At 41.1% G+C, this 27,906-nt stretch overlaps 1 protein-coding gene across 3 annotated transcripts; it reads left to right on the top strand.

The window, feature by feature from the left end:
• Positions 1–5,603: 5,603 nt before the first annotated feature.
• Positions 5,604–26,647, top strand: AMACR (alpha-methylacyl-CoA racemase). 3 transcript variants are annotated; one of them, XM_009449327.5, is made up of 6 exons: positions 5,604–5,961; positions 7,835–7,978; positions 9,016–9,176; positions 14,931–15,117; positions 24,325–24,716; positions 25,466–26,647. In XM_009449327.5, the coding sequence occupies exons 1-6, from the start codon at positions 5,715–5,717 to the stop codon at positions 25,517–25,519; spliced, it is 1,185 nt and encodes a 394-aa protein (XP_009447602.3). In that variant the 5' UTR covers positions 5,604–5,714; the 3' UTR covers positions 25,520–26,647. The 3 variants fall into 3 exon arrangements, 2 of the variants coding, with proteins under 2 accessions (XP_009447602.3, XP_009447603.1); XR_010157261.1 differs by lacking the exon at positions 9,016–9,176 and having other exon boundaries at positions 5,623–5,961; XM_009449328.4 differs by lacking the exons at positions 9,016–9,176; positions 25,466–26,647 and having other exon boundaries at positions 5,605–5,961; positions 24,325–25,160.
• The last annotated feature ends 1,259 nt before the right edge of the window (positions 26,648–27,906 follow it).

The following is a 27,906-nucleotide window of genomic DNA, read 5'->3' on the forward strand; positions in this document are numbered from 1 at the left end:
TTCATGGGACATGAGAGAGAGCTTGCCTCTCTGTTTCTCTCCCTCGCACTCTCTACCTTGTGAGAACATAACGAGAAGCCACAAAGAGTGCCTTCACCAAGAACTGACTCTGCCAGCACCTCGATTTTGGACTTTCCAGCCTCCAGAACTGTGAGAAATCAATGTCTGTTTAAGTCACCCAGTCTATGGTGATTTGTTATAGCAGCTGAAGAGACTAAGACATTTCCCCCTTTAGCTTTTTGCCTAATGTTTTCAGCAGCCACTTAGGATTATAGCTGAAATCTGCTATTTCATTTGGGGTTGCAAATAGTGAAAGTTTTAAAGACAGATATTCTTTCATTAGCTATTTGGTTATCCTGAAATACCATTCATATGGAGGGCAAGATAAATATTCAACTTTTACAATAAAAAGTTGGTGCCCTAACAACCTCCAGCAGGGATCAATGAAGGCTTTAAAAACCATTATTGTGAACTCATGAATGTTCATAGTATTTGATGTGTTTTAATCCACCACAGTCACTATTCTAGTTTAACGGGCTCCATCTTAATTGTCAGTGGGAAGCCCTTCAAGTTAGTCCCTCTGCCCATTTGGGTCAGATTTAGGCTGGTGCCAATCCTGCACAGCTGGCAGGAGTTCAGCAGGGCAGGGGTGAGTGGAGTCTCTGTGCAGACTCTCCATCCTAACCAGACATTCATGCTGCAACCTTGAATGTGACTCTAGCAGCTCAAACTATTCTGTGCCCTGCCAATTGCCTGAATTCTGGCTTTCCCAGTAATTCTATGAGCTACTTGGTATCCTTCCAGTGAACTTTTTTTTTGTATTTATGCCAAGAATCCTGATGGATCTAAGAAGAAGTAGTAGAAATGGGAAGCCAGTTAACATAAAATTGAGTGGTAAGGTAGTTTAGAAAAATAAATGCAATATAATATACTTTATCAAATAAAAACCAAAATAACATTTTGACAAAACAAAACATAGTATATAAGCAGTACAGCTATGTCTGCAGATAGATATAATGGACTGTAGGACATACATCAAAGTCATGGGAGTGTTTGTCTCTTTTTTTTTTTTTTTTTTAAACTGAGTCTCACTCTGTCACCCAGGCTGGAGTGCAGTGGCATGATCTCATCTCACTGCAACCTCCACATCCTGGTTTCAAGCAATTCTCCTGCCTCAGCCTCTGGAGTAGATTACGGGGGCCACCACGGCCAGCTAATTTTTGTATTTTTGGTAGAGATGGGGTTTCACCATGTTGGCCAGACTGGTCTCAAACTCCTGACCGTAAGTGATCCACCCACCTCGGCCATCCAAAGTGCTGGGATTACAGGCATGAGCCACCGCACCTGGCTGTGTTTACCTCTTGAATGCTGCGGTGGGGGAGGCAAAGAAATCTCACTACAGGTGAAAGTTAAAGAAGACTTTAGCTATGGAAGGAGTTTAAAAGCAGCTTGCATTATGATGCATTTACCCCCTTACTACAGGGATGCCCTGAAAGAGAAAGAAAAAGGCAAGTGAATCTCCATATTAACTGGATTTTGTGTAAATAGATGCATGATATTGTCTAGGAGGAAGAGAATTGAAAGACTGAATGCACTTAACAAGATATCCCTGGCCAAAGGATTATTTATGGTAAATAAACCCGGAATCTAAGAAGCATGGTTCCATAGCTAAAGCAATTCTCTGAGATATAAAATGAAGTCTATTAGGTGACCTGAGAACCTCGTTAGAGACTTCATCTGTAATTTGGGGCAGAGGGGGTATTCGTTTACTAAGGCTGCCACAATGAAATACCACAGACTGGTTGGCTTAAACAATAGAAGTTTAATTTATCACAGTTCTGGAGGATAAAAGATCAAGATGTTGGCAGGTTTGATTTCTTCTGAAGCCTCTCTCCTTGGCTTGAAGACAGCAAGTGTCCTCACTTGATCTCACTGTGTCCTCACATGGTTCCCTTAGGTCTGTGTTTTTTTGGTCCTAATCTCCTCTTCTACAGATACTAGGATTGAATATTAGTCATATTGGATGAGGGCCCACCCATATGACTTCATTTTGGCTCTATCTCTAAATACAGTCACATTCTGAGGTATTGACGGCTAGGGATTCAACATATAAATTTTTATTGATTTATTATTAATACATAATATTCGTACATATTTATGGAGTACATGTGATATTTTGATACATGCATACAATGTGTAATGATCAAATCAGGGTTTTTAGGATATTCATCACCCAGAACATTTATCATTGTTTTGTGTTGGAAACATTTCAAATCTTCTCTTCTAGCTTTTTGTTTGTTTTTGTTTTTTTGTTTTGTTTTGTTTTCTTTTTGGAATAGGATCTCACTCTGTCTCCCAAGCTGGAATGCAGTGGTGTGATTATAGCTCACTGAAGCCTCAAACTCATGGGCCCAAGTGATCCTCAGACCTCAGCCTCCTGAGTTAGTAGGTTTATAGGTGTACACGACATCCAGATAACTTTTCAAGATTTTTTTTTTTCCAAGACAGAGTCTTGCTCTGTCGCCCAGGCTGGAGTGCAGTGGCACGATCTCAGCTCACTGCAACCTCCGCCTCCCTGGTTCAAGTGATCCTCCTGTCTCAGCCTCCCTGGTAGCTGGGATTACAGACACGCACCACCATGCCCAGCTAATTTTCATATTTTCAGTAAAGATGGGGTTTCACCAATTTTTCAAGTTTTTTGTAGAGATGGGGTCTCACTATGTTGCCCAGGCTGGTTTCGAACTTCTGGCCTCAAGTGATCCTGCTGCATCAACCCCCCAAAATGCTGGGATCACAGGTGTGAGCCACTGCATCTGGCCACTATTTTGAAATATACCATATACTGTTGTTAACTACAGTCACCCAACTGTGCCATCAAATACTATTATTTAGCTATTATTTATTCCTTCTATCTAACTACATGTTCATACCCATTATCCAATCTCTTTTCATCTCTGCCCCTCCATCATTCTACTCTTTATGAGATTAAATTTTTAACTCCCACATCTGAGTGAGAACGTGTGATACTTTTCTTTCTGTGTCTAGTTTATTTCACTTGACATAATGACCTCAAGTTCCATCCATGTTGCTGCAGATGACAGGATTTCATCCTTTTTTTATGACTAAACAATATTTTATTGTGTATATGTACACATTCTCTTTGTCCATTCATCCAGTAATGGACACTCAAGTTGATTCCATATTTTGGCTATTGTGAATAGTGCTGCAATAAACATGTGGGTACAGGTGTTCCTTTGACATACTGATTTCTCTTAAGATTTTTATCAAGACAATATGTGCACAGCTGAACATAGACCCTTATCAGTTTTTGATTTTGCCTTTTGCCTTGTGATCTTTGCTTTGCCCTTTGCCTTGTGATCTTTATTGGCCTCAGAAGCATGTGATCTTTGTTCTTCTTGTTTGCCCTTTGAAGCATGTGATCTTTGTGACCTACTCCCTGTTCTTAAACCTCCTCCCCTTTTGAAATCCTTAATAAAAACTTGCTGGTTTTGCGGCTCAGGTGGGCATCACGGACCTACCGATATGTGATGTCACCCCTGGTGGCCCAGCTGTAAAATTCTTCTCTTTGTACTCTTTCCCTTTATTTCTCAGACTGGCCGACACTTAGGGAAAATAGAAAGAACCTATGTTGAAATATTGGGGGCGGGTTCCCCCGATACTTTTGGACATATATCCAGTAGTGGGACTGCTGGATCATATAGAAGTTCTATTTTTAGTTTTCTCACAAACCTCCATACTGTTTTCCATAATGGCTAAACTAATTTACATTCCCACCAACAGTATATATAAGTTCCTCTTCTCTGCGTCTTTGCCAGCATTTGTTATTTTTTGTCTTTTTGATAATAGCCAGTCTAACTGAAGTAAGATGATATCTCATTGTGGTTTTGATTTGCATTTCCCTGATGATTAGTGATGTTGAGCATTTTTTCATATACCTGTTGGCCATTTGTATGCCTTTTGAGAAATGTCTGTTCAGATCCTGTGCCCACTTTTTCATGAGATTATTTCATTTTTTGCTGTTGAGTTGTTTGAGTTTCTTGTATAGTCTGCATATTAGTCACTTGTTGGATGAATAATTTGCAAAATATTTTCTTCTATTCAATAAGTTGTTTCTTTATTCTGTTGTTTCTTCTGTTGTGCAGAAGATTTTGTTTAATATAGTCCCATTTGCCTATTTTTTGTTTTTGTTGCCTATGCTTTTGAAGTCTTAGTCATAAAATCTGTGCCTAGGTCAATGTCCTGAAGTGTTTTATCTGTTTTCTTATAGTAGTTTTATAGTTTTGGGTTGTATGTCTTAAGTTTTTTAATCCATTCTGAGTTGATTTTTGTGTATGGTGAGGGATAGGGGTCTAGTTTCATTCTTCTGCACATGGATTTCCAGTTTTTCCAGCACTACTTATTGAATAGAATGTCCTTAATGTATGTTCTTGGTGTTTTTATCGATAATCAGCTGGCTGTAAATATATGGATTTATTTAGGGGTTCTTTATTCTGTTCCATTGGTCTTTGTGTCTATTTTATGCCAATAGAATGCTGTTTTGGTTACTACACCTTGGTAGTATAATTTGAATTCTGGTAGTGTGTTGCTTCCTGCTTTGTTCTTTTTGTTCAGTGTTGCTTTGGCTATTCAGGACCTTTTGTGGTTTTATACAATTTTTTTTTCTATTTCTATGAAGAGAAAGCCACAGAGTCCTAAAATAATTCTAAAATTCATCATGACTTTCTTGCCTAAAAGATCTTGATTTCAATCGTGCCTAGTTTTGCTTTAATCACTTGCTTGAGAAATACATAAATCCCCACTTAAGATTAGTGCAGGCATATCTCTGGCACCCATTTCTGGTTCTATTAAAATTCCTAGAGATGTCAAAAATTACATTAGGCCACCTGACAGGCTATACCTAGAAGAGAAAAAATGATTTGTAAAAGCAGTGGGGCTATTTGCGATTGCTTTTTTTTTTTTTCTTAAATATCACCTATTAGGTTGAAAACCTGAAATTGCAGCTTTCTGTAGAAATGGCGGAAGACAAACTAACATTTTTAAAGCGCTCTCATTTAGCTCTGATGAGTACTACACCCCTGATATTCTTCTGATACTAAAATAATTTTCCTAGTGTAGTCTAAACTTTTTAAAAAAGACATGTAATCCGCGGAGTTTGTAACTCAAAACGAGTGCATCTAGGAGGTATTGCAAGCCGTTTCTGGATTAAATTCCCAGCTAGCTAGCTAGGGTGAAGAAGACAATCTGCAGCCTAGGGAAGAAAACGCTTTCGCATTGTTCTTACGTGTTTACGTTATTTTATTTCCCTAGAGCGAGGCAGGAGTAGGGACTCGAATGGTACAGTTGGGCTGGGGATCGCCATGGTACAATAAAAGCGTCCAGAGAGGACGGTAACAGGCAGGAGCTCCAAAGGTCGGTCCCTGAAATTTAAGACTCAGGAATTTAGGTTGCACAAAAAGGAAAGCAACCTACTGCCTTTGGCACTGGCGGTCCCGGGAGGCCGGGGGTGAGGAAGCGCCCAGTGCGCAGACTCCGCGGGCTTGCGCAGGCCCACAAAAGAGGGACGGGGGTGGTGCCTTTGGGGCGCGGCGCCGCGGCTGGGGGCGTGGCGCCGGGGATTGGGAGGGCTTCTTGCAGGCTGCTGGGCTGGGGCTAAGGGCTGCTCAGTTTCCTTCAGCGGGGCACTGGGAAGCGCCATGGCACTGCAGGGCATCTCGGTCGTGGAGCTGTCCGGCCTGGCCCCGGGCCCGTTCTGTGCTATGGTCCTGGCTGACTTCGGGGCGCGGGTGGTACGCGTGGACCGGCCCGGCTCCCGCTACGACGTGAGCCGCTTGGGCCGGGGCAAGCGCTCGCTAGTGCTGGACCTGAAGCAGCCGCGGGGAGCCGCCGTGCTGCGGCGTCTGTGCAAGCGGTCGGATGTGCTGCTGGAGCCCTTCCGCCGCGGTGAGCCCGGGCCCCGCGGGCTGCTCTCGGGAAGTTCCCGCGGAGGGGAGGGGTCTGGCCGTTCGATCGAGGCTGCACCCGCCACACCTTTGCCCTGTTGCCGCAAGAACCCTTGTCGGCCCCAGCCTTCCAGATTTTTGCCTCCTAGGGTATTGTTAGTGATCATTCATCCCAAACTGGATTGTCCAAAACTTGGGTTCTGAGATACTGCTGTTGCCCGGTTTCTCCTTTTGCCTCTCTGACTCCTTCCCAAATTCCTCCTTTTTTTTCCTAAGAAACGTTCCGTATTTGCCTTTCTTAATTAATTGAGGGTCTTGAACCCTGTGAGAATCTAATGAAAGCCATAGGATTCCCTTCCTGGAAAACTGCATATAGGCGGTCATTCGGCTACCGTTTTGGAGTGCTGTACCCTCAAGCCATCCACGGGCCCAGGCTAACGCTCCTCCCTGCCTGAAATGCTGGCGTTCTAAGTCTCAGCATCTGCTCCCTGAAGCCCAGTTACCCATTCCCATCATTTTCACCTTTTTGTAGACTTCCACCTTTCAGAGCGGCAGACGCTGGCATACACAGGTCCTGGGCATCGCCGTCAAGGCTGCCCGCCAGGCAGCTTCCACAAATCCCAAAATGAGCCTTTCCTTCTTCCTTCTAAAACAGCATCTCCACCTTCTGTATTATTTATTTCAGTGAATGCCTGAATCTCAAACTTGTACTTCATCATGGACTCCAGTCTTCCTTTCACATCCAATTTCAATGATCATCAATACAGTCATTTTGCTCCTTAGCCCACTCGGACTATTTCTCTCCATACCTGCTGCAACTGCCTTGACACTGGCGTGACAGCCTTTTAAAAACTGGCGTTTGGGGCTGGTATCACTCCAGTGGATTCTCAGACAGCTGCCAGAATAACTTTGTTCAAGTAGAAATCCAAAGCATTGCCTGGTCTATAGTGGGAAATCGGTAAATGGTGAATGAATGAATGCCTACGGCACAGCCGGCTTATTTAAATGCGTTAACTCATTTAACCCTCACAGCTGTATTTGAGGCTTGTAACAATAATGATTTAATAATTAAGATTATGTAATAATTTAAGAATGCTCCATTTAAGATGAGGGAGGCTTGTCCAAGGTCTTGTAATTAGGAGGAAGGTCGGCTGGGAATACGGATATAGCCTCCGGGTGAGGAGTTGTGACTGGTGTTTAGGTAGATGACTAGAGGTTTTCTGTGATTTATTTAGCCTTAGGAAGGTAAAGATAGTGAGTTTATTATGTAATTTTGATTACTTTTAATCCCAGGAAATTTCAGGTGCTGGTTACCTGGGGTTTGTGCTATAAATACTATACTTGTTGATAGCTTAAAAACTCTCAGGTACTATTGTCACTAACCACTCTTTCTACAGATGGGTGCTAAACTTTTTCGTGAAGGTACTGATGCTAGGCACTTTAGCGCCTATGGAAACATCAGGTGTAAATTCTGCAGGAGGAGCTCATGAGCTGATAGGGAAGATAAGTGTATGCATGTACAAGCAAGTGCAGCTAAGGTGGGATGTGGTAAACACTGATGCGGTATAGAAAAAGAGAAAAGGGATTTACTAAAGGGATGAGACCCTGCTCTGGGGATTGAATAAATAGGCTTGGATAAACCTAGAGGGAAACAGAGATGTACTGGGAGAAATTACATCCTGGGAAGAAGCCACACATTCCAGAAATGGTGGCTTCACTCTTTGAGTCCTTAACTGCTGTAAACATGCCATTAGCCTACAGCAAATGTTATTAATATTACTTGCAATGGTGCTATTTTATGTTTGTCTCAGAGAAGGGATTATCTCCATCCTCAATTCATACTCTCTTAAGAAGATCGTTACTTTTCTCTTAAGGTGTCATGGAGAAACTCCAGCTCGGCCCAGAGATTCTGCAGCGGGAAAATCCAAGGCTTATTTATGCCAGGCTGAGTGGATTTGGCCAGTCAGGAAGCTTCTCCTGGTTAGCTGGCCACGATATCAACTATTTGGCTTTGTCAGGTATGTTGAAAAAAAATTTAGTCTACACTTTTAATTTATTCCATCAAGATCTACAGGTATGTTGATTAACAATAATTTGTAAAGGTGAAAATTTAAACATTTATCAGAATCAATCAAGAGAGCATGGGTGTTTAAAATGGATCGGTTTGAGTCTTGAAACAATCATTCTCAACCTTCCCTCACCCCACCCCTTAACAGGTTGGAAGGATAATACATGCCCACTACTATCATTTATTTACTACATTTGTTGAGTCAATTCTCAGACAAACCCCTGCTAGGAATTAAGAGGCTTACTGGGTACTACGGATGGTTGCTCTGTGGTTTGAAAATGTTGACATAGTTAGATTCTGACAGCTACTTCTCCCCCGGACCCCGAAACCTCCGGACCCCGAAATCTCCACCCACCATATTGAGAATCATTGCCTGAGTCATTGTTTCAGACTTCTATGAGCACTAAAAAAAGCCCATGGTTTTCAGGTCCTAATAGCACTTTATTAGAGTTTTTGCCTGTGACAACATGTGAGATAGGCCTGATTCCAGAATTCTAAGAACCATGTGTTGTTGACTATAGGACATTTCAGATTTTCTGTGAGTACACATTTAAAAGTTGAGGAAAGAAGTGGGTATAGAATTGGCTCTTCACATCTACTTAAAAATTAAATTCCTTTTTTTTCTTGTCTGCAAGTATTTTCTTACATTTCTTTATGCTAAGAATGAAAGTGCATTTACTGTTTTAAAACCACAAAATAAATAATCATTTTCTTTTCCAAAAGTAAGTGAGTAAAAACTTAGCAATATTTGAAAATGTTGGTTGGAATAGGTTTTAGAGAGGAAAACAACAAAACAAGGATCCTGTCTTGAGGGAAAGCCTGTTTATGAGTTTACTGACTAAGCTCAGATTTGGAAAAGTGATGTATACTAGCTTTCACTTAGATTATCTACTGGAGAGATTGATTATTCCTCTAAGATGCTCACATATTTATTTTAAGAAGAGATTAAATTTAAAAGAGACATTAAATTTGTTTTTAATGATGTAGGTGTTCTCTCAAAAATTGGCAGAAGTGGTGAGAATCCGTATGCCCCGCTGAATCTCCTGGCTGACTTTGCTGGTGGTGGCGTTATGTGTGCACTGGGCATTATAATGGCTCTTTTTGACCGCACACGCACTGGCAAGGGTCAGGTCATTGATGCAAATATGGTAAGTATTAATTGGGGTAGATGCCTGCCACTTGTCCCTAAGTTTAAGATATAGCTGCTTAAAATCCTTTTTTTGAAGAAGAAGACAAGAGATAAATGACATTTGAAGTTTCAAGCCAGGTTACCAAGGATATCCTTTTCTTTTTAAAATAGACTTATGTCTTTTATATATCTGTTAGAATGTCATATTTTGATCATCTGTCCTTGGAGTCAGTTCTCTGAACTTTCTGTGACTCATGTGATTCCTACGTTGTTTTAGGTTGGTGCAAAAGTAATTGCAGGTTTTGCCAAATATTTGCCAACCTAAATATTTAAACAATTTTCCCCAAGTATCTCTTGTGCTTAGTATATCATTTTCAAGCAGTCGTCATTCAAAAAAAGTTCAAGAAGTCTCCCTCAGCTGGTAGAGAAAATTCTTAGGAATGCTAAGGTCAAATGGACCTCCCTGTCCAAACCTTCCTGCTGCGTTTTATAGGGGATGCTCTGATATCATAACACTTCTGTTTGTTCACTGTCATCCACTGAGTGCTTGCCTCATGTTCTGCTGAGCACATTCTCTGTGTGATTTCTTCTTATTCTCAAAACTGCATTTGGAATACCTTGTTGTTTTAAAGAGGAGGGAACAGAAGCATTGCCATTTGCTCAAGATCTCACAGCTAGTGGGTAAGAGAGCCCACTCCAGCACCACCACTGCGTGTTTGCATTTTCACAGACATTTGGAGGTGGGATGGAGAATGGATTTGAGGAGACAAGACTGGAGGTACAGAGACCAATGACTGGGTTATTGCTGAAGAGATCAGGGCAAGTACTAAAGCAGTTAATGGTAGAGTTGGTTTGCATTGAAGGGACATTTGAGGTATAAAATTGCTGGGAATTGATAATGGACTGACAGGGAGCGAAGAGGGAGAAGTTGAGGCTGGCTCCCAGGTTTCTGGCTTAGATGACCTGCTAGTGTCCTGAGGGAAGACTGCTGAACACAGTGGGCAGAGCATAGAGTGGCAGCTGACTACCTCCGTCCCAGCTCTGCCATTTACTAGCTCTGTGATCTTGGGCAAGTTACTTAACCTCTCTGTGCTGTAGTTTCCTTTGTAAAATGGAGATAATAATGACATCCACCTCATAGCATTGTTAGTTGCTATGAGAATTCAATGAGTTCATCCATTGTTCAGTGTGGGAACAGTGCCTGGCGTACAGTGGGCCCTCTGTAAAAGTTTGTCATTGTGGTTATTTTTACTAGAAGAAAAGGAACTCAGTTTTGGTCTTTTCAGTTTTAAAGTGCCTTTCAGATATCCAGGTGGGATACTTGAGGTTAGGGACTGGAAACAGATTTCGGAATTATTTGGGAGCCATATGCGACTATGTGATCCACTAGGAAAGGGGATAGAACACCGGCATTTAAGGAATGCGTGGGCAGAAAAGAGAAGCAAGGGCTGAGGACAGCTAAGGAGAGAAGCAGAATGGAGTGTTGTCATGGAAACCAAAGAAAGGAGTGGTCAGAGGGTCACATGTTGGTGGATACCTCAAGAGTTTAGAGACTGAGAGTGTCAACTGGATTGGGTCCTGGCTGATCTTCACAAAATCCATTTTCTACCAGAAACCCCCTCATCTCCAAAGCTTCAGCCTGCGCTTCCTTCTCCTGTTCATGGTGAATCATGACCCAGCCCTGTACTGAGTGTGTGCCTGTGGGACACTGTCATCAGGGCACATCTCACACTTTCCAGTGTGCCCTCTCTGAAGTGTGTACCAGCAGCAGGGGAGTGTGGTTTATCTTTCGTGGGCCAGCTCTTGGCGTACTCATGGCATAGTCGCTGCATGAGATAGCAGCACCGGATTTATACCAGTACCCGCCAAACTCAAGACCGGTACCTTCCACAGGGCTTCTGTGATACACACAATTCCCTGAGGGAGACGTGCTACTATCATTGGCATTGAAGACTTGAAGGCTTGGAGAGGTTAACTGCCTTCCCCTAAAGCAGATGACGGGAAAGGGTCTGAAGCACTGCCCCAGGCAGTTGGACCCTAAAGCCACTGCTTTCAACAACTTCCCCTGCTGCCCCAAGAGCATGGTCCCTGGGGTCCAAAAGGAATGAACTAAGAGCAAACATGGAGTCTTGGGAGTGTTAAGGAGAATTTGAGCCTAGATACTTCTCTAGTAATAATTTGAATAATTTACTGAAGAGATGCAATTGATTATCATCAAATATCAATAAAAGGTGATTGCTGCTTTCAGCAGAATGTAGCTAATCAGAATTATATAATGATTAGAAGATAGTAAGGTTGGCTGGGCATGGTGGCTCATGCCTGTAATCCCAGCACTTTGGGAGGCTGAGGTGGGTGGATCACCTGAGGTCAGGAGTTCGAGACCAGCCTGGCCAACATGGTGAAACCCCATCTCTACTAAAATACAAAAAAGTAGCTGGGCTTGGTGGTACTCGTCTGTAGTCCCAGCTACCTGGGAGGCTGAGGCATGAGAATTGCTTGAACCCAGGAGGCAGAGGTTGCAGTGAGCCGAGACCACACTACTACACTTCAGCCTGGGTGACAGAGTGAGACCGTGTTTCAAAATAAATAAATTAAATAAAGAAGATAGTAAGGTTTTAGGGTATGTGAAAATGTTGTAATCTTTCTTCTGGGTTCATATTTCCATTAGGGGCTAGTAAGTGTTTGCTAATTACACAAGGCTAAAAGAATCAGTAAATCATAGTCATTACTTCATCACTAGGACCCCTTGTGACACAGGCAATTGCAGAAGCCAATTAGGGGAAGGCAGATACCTTCTAATGGGCCAAAAGTTTTCACAGTGTTTAGCAGCAGAATTCCAGACCTGGGCCTGCCTGTGAAGAGCTGGAGGCTGCCTTATTGTAGTGCTGTTTCCTTGGAAACTGTAGTTAAGATAACTCTGGAATATGGAGTGCGTTTTGCTGTATTTACACTCAATCTGAGCCCACATGATGAGCACAGCGTTGTTAAATTAACTGTAGCATAAAGCTGCCCCCTTACGTATTTTAAGTTCCACCTAAAGGTTTCTCTTACATAATGAGCTGTGACCTAACTGGATGTGTAAACAGACTGTAACCTGCTTTTGTAACAAGCAGCAAGTCTCAGCCAATCACAGCAGCCGTACTTCAACTAATCACAGGCGGCCAGCTGTTCAAACAGTGTTCAAACAAGGCAAAGGTCCACTTGTAACCAATCCGGCTGTTTCTGTACCTCACTTCTGTTTTCTGTACATCATTTTCCGTCCATAAGTCCTCTTTGGCCCCAGGGCTACACTAGTCACTCTGAACCTAGTCTGGTTCCACAGACTGCCCAATTCATGAGTCATTCGTTGCTCAGTTAAACTCTTAAATTAATTCGTCTAAAGTTTTTCTTTTAACAGTATCAAAGGTTGGTGGCAAATTGAGGCTGCAGTTTCCCTGTGTCAGGGGGCTCTTCACTCGCATGCATGGTATATGAGTGATGGGGCAAGAGAAGCCATGTGCCAGGGTAGCCACTGCCAGGCCTTATGATGAGACGAGGAGGGTTCCTGCTGTATTTCTTGTCCTGTACCTCCTCTGATGCTAAGGATTAGACCAGAGCTTGTTTTTGTCCTGAGTGGACCCAACTGGATCTGTAACTCTGTTAACACGTCTATTTTTCAGCAGTCTCATCAGGGCGTTCAACATATAAAAGAGATTAAAGGGGTATTTTATTAGCATAAAACATTTTATGTTTACATATTCAATATTTATATATTATTTTGTCAGACCAACGAAGCTGTTCTGCTAAACACAAACACTGGAAGTTAGAGTTTATGGGTGATTGTCTCATCGCTTTCAGTATTCAGTTTATTACTGTATTTCATTTTGGCTGGATGTTGGGAAAATCCTGAGTTACAGAGATAAGTTAAAAATATCCATAGTTTTTACACAAAAATTAGCTGGGTGTGGTAGGCACCTGTAATCCCGCTACTCGGGAATCTGAGGCAGGAGAATCGCTTGAACCTTGGAGGTGGAGGTTACAGTGAGCTGAGATTGTGCCACTGCACTCCAACCTGGGCAACAGAGTGACACTCCATTTCAAAAAAAAAAAAAAAAAAGACCCTATATTTTTAAAAACTTGCTTAAAATTTCAGATTGCATTTCATTTATGATGAAGCAGAACAAAAATACTTTGTTTCAAGGTCGACTCACTACAGTGTGTAGAAACTTCTCACATTCTTTGGCCTGAACATGAAAGCCAGATAAACAGTATTCAGAACTCTCTGCTAAAACTCTCTCTTGCACTGTATGACAAGCTTGCTTCCAGTTCATCTATTATCGCCCTATTGATTCGGCGTTAGGCTCTGAGAGAAGCAAAGCTTGAGCGGAAAGCAGGCACTTGCTTGTTGAAGGTGCTAACTTGTTGGTTTTGTATGAGTCTGCACAAATTAAGAGGAGAGGAGAACCATGCAGAACAAAAGTTTTCCTTGATAGTGTTTCAAATACAAGGTAAGATTTATGCAAAATTGGAAGGAAAAGCTTTATTTTAAAGTCTAGCAACAAATGTTAATGAGTTGAGGCTCTGATGAGTCAGAATTTGGTATAGGATACATTTAAATATGTGCTCAAATAACATAAACATAAAATATATTTAAAATAGTGCACATATACATGCATATGTGTATATATGAGTGTGTGTGTATGTGTATAAATGCGGAACTCTAATATCTCTGTAATCCAGCCTCAAAAAAAGGCACTGCCATAGGCCACTTGCATGAACTCAGCTATTTGGTGACAATAAATGTCACAGCCATAAATTCAGATGTGTGTGAAATTTCAAGTTAAGAGGGAAAATTGGATATATCCAAAGATACATTTTGTGGTTGTTCCACAGTCAGTAACTGAGAAATTGCTAGCAGTTGGAATGAGGCCTGCTCTATTGGTAACTTTTGAGACAAGGATGCTTTGAGGGCCTTCCTCCTGGGGTGCTGGAGACATTAGGCTCATAAAAGGCATAAAGATCAGAACATCATCTTCTTCAAATAGTCCAGTGCCTCCAGCCTTTGAGTTTGAGCCTTGTGATAATTGTACTTTATTGTGTAATTACTTCAGGACTCAGTGGGAAGGTGGCTTGATGAGATGACTTTAGGACTCAGTGGGAAGGTGGCATTCCCAAACCGGTTTGCCTGGACTCAGAAAATGCACATACCTGCCATCCATATTGTTAGTTTATTTTATAACTTTCTAGTGATTATGAAATACATTAAATACTCAAATACAGTTTTCTTGGGATTGGAATCAAGCCAGAATAAGCCAAATTTTACTCTTATGTGATTTACCTTTAAAATGTGGTATGGTTTATACATCTGTGTGTGTTTATAGGTATGGAGATCAGAAGATGGATTTTTAAAAGCTCTTTTAATTTTTAACTTTTTATCTTGGCAGTTTTTAACATTATAAAAAGTAGAGAGAATAGTATAGTGACCTTCCATGTACCCTCACCTAGCTAAATCACTAGCATTTTGCCAATCTTATTTGAAATGGAAAGCAAAGGTCATTTCTTCTAAGTCTTATAGTATTTTTGGAACTGAATAGTGCAGCCAATTGTTATTTTAACACAAACTGCTCTAACTCACTTTCTGGAAATACCAGAGAAGTTGTGTAATTAGGTAGAATCTTCGTATACTCTAAGATAAGAATTTTTACGCAAATTTTTTTTAACTTGAATAGGAGGAATTATTCATGCTTTGACACTTGAGTTATCTGGATTTGTCTTGTATTTTGTTTTCTCAAAGGTGGAAGGAACAGCATATTTAAGTTCTTTTCTGTGGAAAACTCAGAAATCGAGTCTGTGGGAAGCACCTCGAGGACAGAACATGTTGGATGGTGGAGCACCTTTCTATATGACTTACAGGACAGCAGATGGGGAATTCATGGCTGTTGGAGCAATAGAACCCCAGTTCTACGAGCTGCTGATCAAAGGTAAGTGAACTTCACGCGTCTCCCCCAGTTCCCCTTTTGCTGTGGATGTTCTTTGGTTGTATTTTAAAGACTTTTGGCATCTAGGATGTCTTTTATTATATAGCCACTTTCTAATTAACCTAATTATAGCCATCAGTATAATGTGGGGCATTTTCCATGGCTTTTAAATTGACCAGCAGTCTTACTAGTCTATAAAATAGCTGAGGGTTTTAAAAATAATAATCCCTTTTGTAGGATGTTCGGTGCTTTTATTACAGTTCACTCCTTGTGTTGGATAATCTTGACCCTGTGTGCCTAGATCTTACTCTTCCCTAGAAATGATCTCACATGGGTTGCTTTCCATTCAATATTCTACCAGCTCCTATTTCTTGGTAGATGTCCCTTATGGCACTTCAATGTCAGAAGTCACCAGAGCATGGAAAGATTTTGCCAAATGAGATTCTGTTAGAATATGTTACTATATCACTATGCCTTTGCAGATTACCTGTCTTGCAGATTCTTGCCTTCTTGGCAAGTTGCCATAAATTAGCAAGAAAATTTGGGATCTCTTCTTCCCTAATTAAATATTTGGATGGGAGTCGTTTTGTTCCTGAGAAATGTTTGAATTTAGAGTTCACTCTATAAATAATGTAGAATCTAAGAAGTTTTAGAATATACTCTGAAGTGATGTGAAAGCTGATCACAGTGCATTTACCTTTCTACTACAAGTTTAGAGTTTCATTGTTATGTTTGGTAGCTTTTCAGATGCATATACTAAAAGTTATTTGCATATAGCTGGAATGACTTTTTTTAAATTTTCCAAATTTTTGATGTGTTCTCATCTGATGGAGTAATTGTTTTTGCAGGCATCTGAGAGCATTTTATGATTAAACATATTAACTTCACCTATTCAAATATAGTTGGAAAAACTGTAGAAGAACACAATGGTTTATCTAGATCATAAAGGGTACCTCTCTGTCCAGAAATTAAAAAGCTTGCCTTTTGTCACTGCTCCAAATAAATTGGAAGCTCTGGCTGCTCATGATGCTCTGGTGGAGCTCTGTGGAGCCGTGAACACTGCCACCTGCAGTCTGATGAAGATAGCAAATGATATTCATTTTCTGAGTTCTGGTCCTTGGCCAGGTCTGGGAGAACTGATCTTGCTGAAAATACAACAGGAAGCAGAATCGTGCCAGGCAAGGCAAACCCCCGTCAGTGTGAAGCAATGGCCATCGTTGCAGCCCAAGTCATGGGGTTTTGTGTGGCAGTAACCGTTGGAGGGGGCAATGGCCATTTTGAGTTGGATGTTTTCAAGCCAATGATGATTAAAAATTTATGTTACACTCAGGCTGCTGGGGGATGCTTCAGTTTCCTTCACAGAAAACTACATAGTGGGAATCCGGACCAATAAAGAAAGGATCAAGAAGCTAATGAATTAGTCGCTAATGCTGGTGACAGCTCTCAACCCTCATATAGGGTATGACAAAACAGCAGAGATTGCTAAGACAACACCCCAAAATGGATCAACCTTAAAGGAAACTGCCGTTGAACTTGGCTCTCTCACAGCAGAGCAGTTTGATGAATGGGTAAAACCTAAGGACATGCTGGGTCCAAAGTGACTTAAATAAGTTTTAATGAAAATAAACGTGTAAAATTAAAAAAAAATACTGGATATTTTAAATAATTTAATGTGACAACTCCCAGGACTCCTCAGGATCCCTCAGTCCTGGACTTGTTATTGTTGCTGTTTGTTTAATGATTTTCTTAAATTAAATCTGTATTCTTTGGCATGTGCAGCCACCAAAGTCAGCTGAGTTAGTTTCAGCGAATGATTGGACAGAAATGTCCTTAAATGCCTTTTTTTTTTTTGTTTACTTGTTTGTTTTAATCTAGGGGACAGGGTCTCACTCTGTTGCCAAGGCTGGAGTGCAGTGGTGTGATCATAGCCTTGAACTCTACAGCCTTGAACTCTACAGCCTTGAACTCTGGGGTACAAGTGATTCTCCTGCTTCAGTCTCCCAAGTAGCTGGGACTACAGGCACGCACTACCACAACTGGCTAATTTTTTATTTTTGGTGGAAATAGAATCTTGCTATTTTGCTGAGGCTGATCTTGAACTCCTGACCTCAAGCTATCCTCCTGCCTCAGCTTCCCAAAGTACTGGGATTTCAGGCATGAGCCACTGCGCCTGGCCCTTAAATGCCTTGAACCAATAAATCTCCCATCTTTTTCTGAGGCACCATATGCCTTAACTTCTTGCTTGTGAAGAGCCTCAAGGTCAGCCAGAGGTGAGAGACGAGGGCCTTTACAGATCTCTTCCAGGCATTCATACTGCCCTGCATGTGTGCGTGTGCGTGGCCTTCTCAGGAGTTGCAAAAAAATTCTCAGGAATATGTTGGAGCTTTTCAAAGCCCCCTATGGATATCCCATTCCCCAGTTTATTCTTTTGAGTTTTTTGGTCAGCATCTTATGAGCTGCAATAAATAACACCACCTAAGACAGCTGCGATAAAATATTGCCTTTTTTTTTTTTTTTATTAAATCAACATTTTAGGGACTAGAGCAAAGTGAGCTCTGAGTCAGAAAGACAAGCCCTGAGAATGGAGCCTTTCAGGGAGCTGCCAGACAGGCTAAATAATGACAGTTCTCTGGGGATGGGGTTTTGGGGGAAGCTCCAAACTTCTTTTCCTCCTCTCGGGGCTATTCTCCTGCTGGTTTTCAGAACTGACCAGAGTTGAGAGGAAGTTGTTTTTCAAGGCTACCACAGGGAGAGGGTTGAAATTAGCACAAGTTCTGACACCACAAAGCTCACTGCTCTTACTGAGATTCAGCTGTTTTTCTTGCATAAATGCTCCTTGGCTTGCTGCAAGCTTTTAATTTCCAGAATTATGAAAAAGTTAATTCTGACAGTTGTTGTTAGTGTTCTCATTGCTTTAATGCCGGTTTTTGAAGGCTGTCATTCTGCCACTCTGGAGTTAACTCCCTTCCTTGGTGTATCCTGTTATTTTAAAACATATACAGTAGTCCTCTCTTATCTGTGAGCGATGCATTGCAAGACCCCCAGTGGGCGCCTGAAACTGCAGGTAGTACTGAACCTGATTGCTGTCAACTGGAAGATGTTTCTGTTTATGTCTTCCACCCACAAAGTTAATGCATTTTCCATCTTAATTAAGCACTTATGCACTCTGGCTGTAACTTTTCAGTCTGAGTTGTGACAGCAAAACTAGCATGAATTTCTTTTTCCTTCTCCCCTTCTTCACAATCTCATGAATATAAGATTCATTCTTAACAGTCGATTTTAGCAACCTTGGCTTATGAGTTTTATTCTTCCCTTAAGCTGAGAGCTTTCACCTTTTCACTTAAGGGAAGCACGTTAGGCTTCTCTTTGGCATATCCACATTGCCAGCATCACCTTTGCTTACAACCTTTGGGGCCCTTAGGAAGTAAAATAAGGGTTACTTGAACACAAGCACTGCAATACTGCAGCAGTCAACCTGACAACCTAGTTGGCTGCTAAGTGACTAATGGGCTGATAGCCCCACAGTGTGGATGGGATGGACATGGTTCATGTCCAAGGCAGGATGGAGCAGGATGATGTGAGGTTTCATCATGCATCATGCTACTCAGAACAACATGCAATTTAAATTTATGAATTGTTTATTTCTGGAATTTTTCATTCAGTATTTTCAGACCGTGGTTGACTGTGGGTAACTGAAACCACAGAAAGCCAAACCTCGGATGAAGAAGCACTGCTGTATGTGTGGAGTGCTCATTTTTCATATCCACACTTCACCTCAATGAATGAGCCTTCCTGGAAACACTGAAAATGAAACAAGACAACATTTTTCTAGCAGGGTCATTGCTCCAACCCCTTAACTCCTGATCACCTTCTCCTGGGTATTCTTCTGCTGAGTTTAAACTTTGTAACTCCCCTGATTTTTTTACAGCCCCCTCTTTTTGCATCCATAGCCTTTTATGATATCCTTAACCCTCATCTCCCTTCATAGTTTACCTAGGATCCTTAGCTGACAGATGACTTGTGCTATAGGAGATAGCATGTTAAACCACCTTTCACTTAATCTACCTAGTCCGTGCCAAAATGCCTCAGCATTCTCTTTCTTTTATAATATTTATTTACAAAAATAGTACTTTTACTAATCACATATACATTTCTTCTCTCTCAAGTCCTACTGGACAACCCCCACATCTGTAGTAATTTTTTGAGGGCCAGGTGCGATGGCTATGCCTGTAATCCCAGCACTTTGGGAGGCCAAGGCAGGTGGATCACTTGAGGTCAAGAGTTCAAGACCAGCCTGGGCAACATGGTGAAACCCCGTCTCTACTAAAGATACAAAAATTAGTCAGGTATGGTGGCGCGTGTCTGTAATCCCAGCTGCTCGGGAGGCTGAGGCACAAGAATCACTTGAACCGGGAGGCAGAGGTGGCAGTGCACTGAGATCGCATCACTGCCCTCCAGCCTGGGTGACAGAGCGAGACTCTGTCTCAAAACAACAACAATAATAGTAATAATTTTTGAGGTAGTACTAATTACATATCTAATTTACTCCCCTTTGTGTTTTAGATCTTTGATACCATACTTTAATCTGTATCTTCAGTTTCTGAACATAAGTATGCAAAATCTTTTTAAGGTGCATACTCTGCTGCGTCCCTGCTATTTTCTAGGACAAAAAAAATCTGAAAACACTGAGAATTTTATGACATTTTGAGATAGCAAGTCTCTTATAGTACAATCAGGTAAGCAATAGATAATTTTCAAAAGCTGTTTTATCAGTAGATAATTTTCAAAAGCTGGGTGATCTCTGTCACCCAGGCTGGAGTGCAGTGGCATGATCTCGGCTCACTGTAACCTCTGCCTCTTGGATTCAAGTGATTCTCCTGCCTCAGCCTCCTGAGTTGCTGGGATTACAGGTGCCCACCACCATGCCCGGCTAATTTTTGTATTTTTAGTAGAGACGGAGTTTCACCATGTTGACCAGGCTGGTCTCGAACTCCTGACCTCAAGTGATCTGCCCCCACTTAGCCTCCCATAGTGCTGGGATTAGAGGAGTGAGCCACCACTCCTGGCCTTCAAACTATTATTTCTAAAAAATACAAAATAACAAGTGTTGGCAAGGGTGTAAGGAAACGAAACACTTGTGTATTACCAACGAGAGTGTAAAGTGGTGTAGCCACTGTCAAAAACAGCGTGGCATTTCCTCAGAAAATTAGACATAGAATTGTATGATCTGGCAATTCCACTTCTAAGTATATAACCAAAAGAATTGGAGGCAGTGACTCAAACATATATTTGTATATCTGTGTTCATAGTGACATTATTCACAATAGCCAAGAGGTAGAAGCAACTCAAGTGTCCATCAACAGATGAATGGATGAACAAAATGTGGTACAGACATAAAATGGAATGTGATTCGGCCTGAAAAAAACAAGAAAATTCCAACACGTTACAACAGAGATGAATCTTGAAGACATTATGCTGAGTGAAATAAGTCAGTCACCAAAGGGCTAATACTGTATGATTCTACTACATGAAATGTCTAAAGTGGTCAAGTTCATAGAGACAGAAAGTAGAATGGTGGTTGCCAGGGGCTGTGGGGAGGTAGGAGCGGGAGTTAGTGTTTACTAGGTTCAGAGTTTCTGTTTGAAAAGTTGAAAAAGTTCAGGAGTTGTGTGGTAAAGATGGATGGTGGTGATAGATGTAAAGCAGTATGAGTGTACTTAATGCCCTAGTACTGTACACCAAAAAATGGCTGAAATGGTAAACTTTATGTATATTTTACCACAATTTTCAAAAATGAAATAACAATTTAAAATTATATGTTTGCTAGGAAAAAAAAAGCAATACGGATTTTAAAAAGTAAGAAGGGAAAATTTTCCTTTGTTCTTACGGTTAGGGAAAATTTGGGATGTGGCCTTCAAGAATTTTTATTGTACACATACAAATGCACAATTATTCTATTCTATTTTATTTTTTTGAGACAAGGTCTTACACTGTTGCCTAGGCTTGAGTGCAGTGGCACAAACATGGCTTACTGCAGTCTTGACCTCCTGGGCTTAAGCAATCCTCCTGCTTCAGCCTGTCGTGTAGCTGGGACCACAGGCCTGTGCCACCAGGCCTGGCTAACTTTTTGATTTTTTTGTAGAGACAGGGTCTTTACTAAGTTGCCCAGGTTGGTCTTGAACTCCTGGGCTCAAGTGATCCTCCTGCCTCAGCCTTCCAAAGTGCTGGGATTACAGGCGTGAGCCACTACACCCAGCAATTATTTTCTGTTTTACAATTTATAATTTATAGATATAATTATATAAATTTATAATTTATAGCTTTTTATACAACAGTATAGCAAAGACATTCTTTCATGTCTGTACAAAAGATCTTCACCCTCAGCCATTTGATATAGCAGCCATATCATATTTTTGATCTGCCTGTACTAAAATTTATATAACCAATTCCCTATGCAAGTTCATTTACATTTTTTCCAATTTTGTATTATAAAAATAATTTTTATGGCTGGGTGTGGTGGCTCACACCTGTAATCCCAGCACTTTGGGAGGCCGAGGCGGGTGGATCACGAGGGCAGGAGTTCGAGACCAGCCCGGCCAACATAGTGAAACCCCATCTCTACTAAAAAATACAAAAAATTTGCCGGGCATGGTGGCAGGCACCTGTAATCCCAGCTACTCGGGAGGCTGAGGCAGGAGAATCTCTTGAACCTGGGAGGTGGAGGTTGCAGTGAGCCGAGATCGTGCCATTGCACTCCAGCCCAGGCAATAGTGTGAGACTCTGTCTTAAATAAATAAGTAAATAAATAAATAAAAATAGGGAGGCTGAGGCGGAAGAATGGCATGAACCTGGGAGGCAGAGCTTGGAGTGAGCCGAGATCACACCACCACACTCCAGCCTGGGTGACAGAGGGAGACTCCGTCTCAAAAATAATAATAATAATAATAATAATAATAATAAAATAATGTTTACAATTGCCATCCTGGACATATATCATTGAATACTTACAACTTGAATTTTGACTGCTTACTATATACTTAATATTATAAAGCAGTAAAGTTTATGGCATGTACTTAAAAGAATAAGCATTTTGTGTAACTGTGTGTGTGTGTGTGTGTGTGTGTGTGTGTGTGTGTGTATGGTAGTTATTTTTTGGAATCAAAACATGCTTTCCCAAGTTTTAAATGGTGTCTGAGTCCCCAGGCTAGTTCCTGAAAATCTGTTTGACTTAAAATGCCAGAAATTTCATAGTGATTGTACCATAACAGCTAGCCACAATCTATAACTGTATTTATACAATTATGGATTCTGAGGCTTGGGACTGGATTCCAAGTTCCATATTGGAGTGTCAGGAGCACAGCAAACAGCTCACCTTAAACCACTGGTGTTTAATCCTGTGGCCTTGGTCAGGGTCATGGGCAGGATGGGAGATTGTGGGCTGTGAAGGGATGGTAGACAATGGGAGAATTGGGGTGTTAGAGTTAGGGTAGGATCTGGGGACTTTTGATTTCTAGTATTTTTCTAGCATACAAACTATGACCTGTGTAATCTCAGCTATAAAGTTAAAGAGAGAACACATTGGCTCCAGCTTTACTTAGTGTTATGATTCTGATCACATTCTGATAAAAAGAAACTGTTTTAAAAGCATGTGAAGATCACTACTTTTTGCTCAATGCTCATTTTATGTGCCTTTCACTCACAGAGTTCAGGGCAATCAAGAAAGAACATCAAGTGAAAGACATCCTGTAGATTATAGTGATAACCTGAAACTATGGCCTCATATCCGTCCTGGTATTTGAATGGGACTGGTGGTTACAGAAGAAAATGTACTTATATATCCCACAGGAGGCTGTTTACAAAAATCTGGAACTGTGTTAGTTCTTCTTATTTCCTCATAGTCCTCAAAACCTTAAGAAGAGGCTTCAGTATTTATGTCTTCTTACCTCTATAGGGACTTTACCATCTTCAGAGCAATTTACAATTAGCCTTGATTGTCAACATGCTACAGAAGGAAGGTATTCTATAAGTGAGGATTATTCAATTAACTTGGCTAAACTTACACACAGTGTGATGCATAAAGAAAGGGCCTTTCATTATCATTCGACACTTAGCCATGCACTTTTAAAAGCCCGCTTATATGGCGAAGAAAAAGGACATTTACACCAACTATTGTAAAGCAGCCCTGCTCTTTGGGTATAATTTAATCAGAACTGGAGTTTGGGCATGTCTGCAGGGGTAGAACCACATAGTCAGTAAAGGAAGCGCAGATGGGGTCAAGAGCTAGAGAGGCCACCTTTCCTGTTAAGTCCCCAGGTAGCTGCTGTCATGTCCTCTGCACTGTGGTCTTGATGGGCCCTTCAAGTCCCTTTCATGCCGGAGAGGAAAGTCTGCATGCCCCACTGTTGACTGGCTGGCTAATAAGTTTCTGTTTTGTTTATTATAGGAACAATTTGCTTGAGTCTTTGGTTACCTTACAAGTCCTTCATCCTAGTACAAAGCCCTTTTGGGCTCTTTTATTTTAAAAATGTATGTATGTTTGTATGGATGGATGGATGGGTGGATGGATGATGGATGATGGGGGTCTTGCTGTGTTGCTCAGGCTGGGCCTTGAACTCCTGGGCTCAAGCAATCCTCCAGCCTCAGCCTCCCGAGTAGCTTGCACTATACTCGTGCCATCACTCCTGGCCATTCCAGCTCTTTTATTTTAACAAAATAAAGATAAATGAATGTATTTTAAAAATTGCAATCCTGAATTAAATAATTTGTCTTCAGGCTTCTTCCTTGGAAACTGAGATGGCCAAATGTAAAATTGTTTATATTTTATTTTTTTAATAAGGTTTGAATACATTATAGAAAATAGGGAGTTATTTTAGCTCAGTATGACTGGTAATAACACCCTGGGGAAATTTTTTTTCAAAATCTACTCAGAGGTAGGAAATCAATTTCTGGAAACCAGACCATTGAAAACAGACTACTTTTGATGAAATATGAATAATAAAATCTCAGTAGTGACAAGTCTGACTACCTCTGCCCTCTCTAGCCTTTGGCTCTAACCTTAAACTGATTTTACATTTTTTTCTCTTGACTCATTTGAGAAGCCCTTATAGAACATCTTATTTTGCATAGTACAGTGGGCTCAGCATTCATTTTTATTGATTATAATTGCTCTGTTCAAAGCATAATAATTTAGGAAATTGTATTTTTCCTCAGGACTTGGACTAAAGTCTGATGAACTTCCCAATCAGATGAGCATGGATGATTGGCCAGAAATGAAGAAGAAGTTTGCAGATGTATTTGCAAAGAAGACGAAGGCAGAGTGGTGTCAAATCTTTGACGGCACAGATGCCTGTGTGACTCCAGTTCTGACTTTTGAGGAGGTTGTTCATCATGATCACAACAAGGAACGGGGCTCGTTTATCACCAATGAGGAGCAGGACGTGAGCCCCCGCCCTGCACCTCTGCTGTTAAACACCCCAGCCATCCCTTCTTTCAAAAGGGATCCTTTCGTAGGAGAACACACTGAGGAGATACTTGAAGAATTTGGATTCAGCCGCGAAGAGATTTATCAGCTTAACTCAGATAAAATCATTGAAAGTAATAAGGTAAAAGCTAGTCTCTAACTTCCAGGCCCACAGCTCAAGTGAATTTGAATACTGCATTTACAGTGTAGAGTAACACATAACATTGTATGCATGGAAACATGGAGGAACAGTATTACAGTGTCCTACCACTCTAATCAAGAAAAGAATTACAGACTCTGATTCTACAGTGATGATTGAATTCTAAAAATGGTTATCATTAGGGCTTTTGATTTATAAAACTTTGGGTACTTATACTAAATTATGGTAGTTATTCTGCCTTCCAGTTTGCTTGATATATTTGTTGATATTAAGATTCTTGACTTATATTTTGAATGGGTTCTAGTGAAAGAGGAATGATATATTCTTGAAGACATCGATATACATTTATTTACACTCTTGATTCTACAATGTAGAAAATGATGAAATGCCACAAATTGTATGGTGATAAAAGTCACGTGAAACAGAGTGATTGGTTGCATCCAGGCCTTTTGTCTTGGTGTTCATGATCTCCCTCTAAGCACATTCCAAACTTCAGCAACAGTTATCACACTTTGTAATTTGCAAAGAAAAGTTTCACCTGTATTGAATCAGAATGCCTTCAACTGAAAAAAACATATCCAAAATAATGAGGAAATGTGTTGGCTCACTACCTAGAGTCCAGAGGGACAGTCAGTTTTAGGGTTGCCTGTATCCAGTAACTGGGGGCCTGTTTCCCCGTGGGTCTCTGGGCTGTCAGCTTTCCTTTCTCCCTGTGTTTGATTTCTCCTCAGGCTGGTAGCAAGTTCTGGATCTTATACCCAACACGCAGCAACATCCAGAAATAAAGATCTCAGGACCCCCCAGCAAGTCGTTTTGTGTCTCCTTGGACTAAGTTAAGTTACAAGCCTTTCTTATACCTGTCTTTGACAAAGAAGACGGGATTGTCTTTACATAAAACCAGCCTGCTCCTGGAGCTTCCCTGGACTCAACTTCCTAAAGGCATGTGAGGAAGGGGTAGATTCCACAATCTAATCCGGGTGCCATCAGAGTAGAGGGAGTAGAGAATGGATGTTGGGTAGGCCATCAATAAGGTCCATTCTGCGCAGTATCTCAACTGCCGTTCAACAATCGCAAGAGGAAGGTGGAGCAGGTTTCTTCATCTTACAGTTGAGAAAACAGAGACTCAGAAGGGCTTCTTAGTTCATGTTTCCCTTAGCGCCTCAGTGATTTTTTCATGGTGGCTTAGGCCAAAAGAAATATCTAACCATTCAATTTATAAATAATTAGGTCCCCAACAAATTAAATATTATGTCCTACCAACTTATTAGCTGCTTGAAAAATATAATACACATAAATAAAAAAATATATTTTTCATTTCTATTTCATTGTTAATCACAACTACTTACTAAGGAGATGTATGCACCTATTGGACACTGTGCAACTTCTCACCTGGAATGAGATTGGACACTGCTGCCCTCATTTTCTGCTCCATGTTGGTGTCCATATAGTACTTGATTTTTTATCAGACGGCCTGGAAAACCCAGTCTCACAAAAATATGAAATTATCGGAAGGATTATAGTGCAATCTTATGTTGAAAGCATGAACTACCTCACTAGTAGTTCATGTGATGTCTGACAGATGTTGAGTTTCATTGTGTTTATGTGTTCAAATTTTTAAATATTCTGAGATACTCTTGTGAGGTCACTCTAATGCCCTGGGTGCCTTGGCACAGTTTTAGAAATACCAGTTGAAACTATTTGCTCAGGAATATGCAACTAGGAAGGGGCAGAATCAGAATTTAAGCTTTCGTATTCTAGCCTTCAGTCTTGTTCTTCAACCATTTTTAGGAACTTTCCCATAAGGTTATGTTTTCCAGCCCAGGCATGGAGGATCACTTGAGGCCGAGAGTTCGAGACCAGCCTGGGGAACTTGGCTGGACCTCCGTTTCTACGAAATAAAAATTAAAAAATTATCCAGGTATGGTGGTGTGTGCCTGTAGTCCTATCTACTCAAGGGTGGGGCAGGAGGATCACTTGAGGCCGAGAATTCGAGACCAGCCTGGGGAACTTGGCTGGACCTCTGTTTCTACGAAATAAAAATTAAAAAATTATCCAGGTATGGTGGTGTGTGCCTGTAGTCCTATCTACTCAAGGGTGGGGCAGGAGGATCACTTGAGCCCAGGAATTAGAGGCCACAGTGAATTAGGATTGCACCACTGCACTCTAGCCCAGGCAACAGAACAAGACCCTGTCTCTAAATAAATAAATAAATAAAATAATAATAAAAAAGATGTTTTCCCTACAACTCAGACTTTTCATTTGAACTCAGGGTCCAGCAAGGAAAATATAACCCACTCGAAGTCTTTAAAACAGAGGAAATTTAATATAAAGAATTCCACTGGTGACGAAAGAGCAGAGAAGCCCAGGAGATAGTGAGGCAACCCTGATAGGAACATAACTAGGAAGCCAAGACCACTCCTATGGTTGCAGGGGTGATGGGAAAGCTGGTGTACTTGGACCCAGAAGCCAAAGTTGCTGCACCCACCTTGGAGACATAGACACTGGCAGTAATACCTCAGGGAGAAGAAAGAAATCTAGGGAAATATCCTGGCTTCTTTCCTTTTCTCTCTCCCCTAGTCTTCCTAACAGTGTCTCCCATTAGCCAAATCTACCTAGAAGCCAGAAAACAAGGGAACCCTGGAAATGTAGCCCCAAAAGATAAAGAGCACCAAAGGAAACAGATCTGAGCAGACAGGCAGCACAAAATGCAGTGTGTATGGTTTATTCACTCAGTAATTCCTTTAGCAAATGTTTATTGAGGATCTACTAGGTGCCAGGTATCATGATACTTGCTGGGGATACCATAATGAACAAAACAGACCTGTTCTCTGCTCTTCAGGAAATCAAAGACAAACACAGGATATGGAATAAACCCAGAATTATCTCATTGTAAAATGTGTTAAGTACCACGAGGAGAAATATCAGGGTGATCTGACACAGCTAATGATTTGAAGAAGGGTGTGACCTGCCACCATTTTAAATCTAGTTATTTCACTCCTGAGCTGTGTGTGTGGAAAACTTGTAGTAAAAAATAGAATGTCTATATTTATAAAAGAAGTTTATGAAAAGATATCAATTTATTTACATTTTGACAAACTCTATGTAATAAGGCTTTATTACCTCACAGCCATGTGTGTGATCATGTGTAATAGCATGTGTGTATGAGAGAGAG

The sequence above is a fragment of the Pan troglodytes genome, chromosome 4 (assembly GCF_028858775.2).
Source record: "Pan troglodytes isolate AG18354 chromosome 4, NHGRI_mPanTro3-v2.0_pri, whole genome shotgun sequence".
Classification (NCBI taxonomy): domain Eukaryota; kingdom Metazoa; phylum Chordata; class Mammalia; order Primates; family Hominidae; genus Pan; species Pan troglodytes.

Bases quoted from the DNA above. Each gene is read 5' to 3' on its own strand.
- AMACR (XM_009449327.5), top strand. From the start codon at position 5,715: ATGGCACTGCAGGGCATCTCGGTCGTGGAGCTGTCCGGCCTGGCCCCG. The intron at 7,979-9,015 runs GTATGTTGAAAA...TTAATGATGTAG, and splicing joins CAACTATTTGGCTTTGTCAG to GTGTTCTCTCAAAAATTGGC. The intron at 15,118-24,324 runs GTAAGTGAACTT...ATTTTTCCTCAG, and splicing joins CTACGAGCTGCTGATCAAAG to GACTTGGACTAAAGTCTGAT.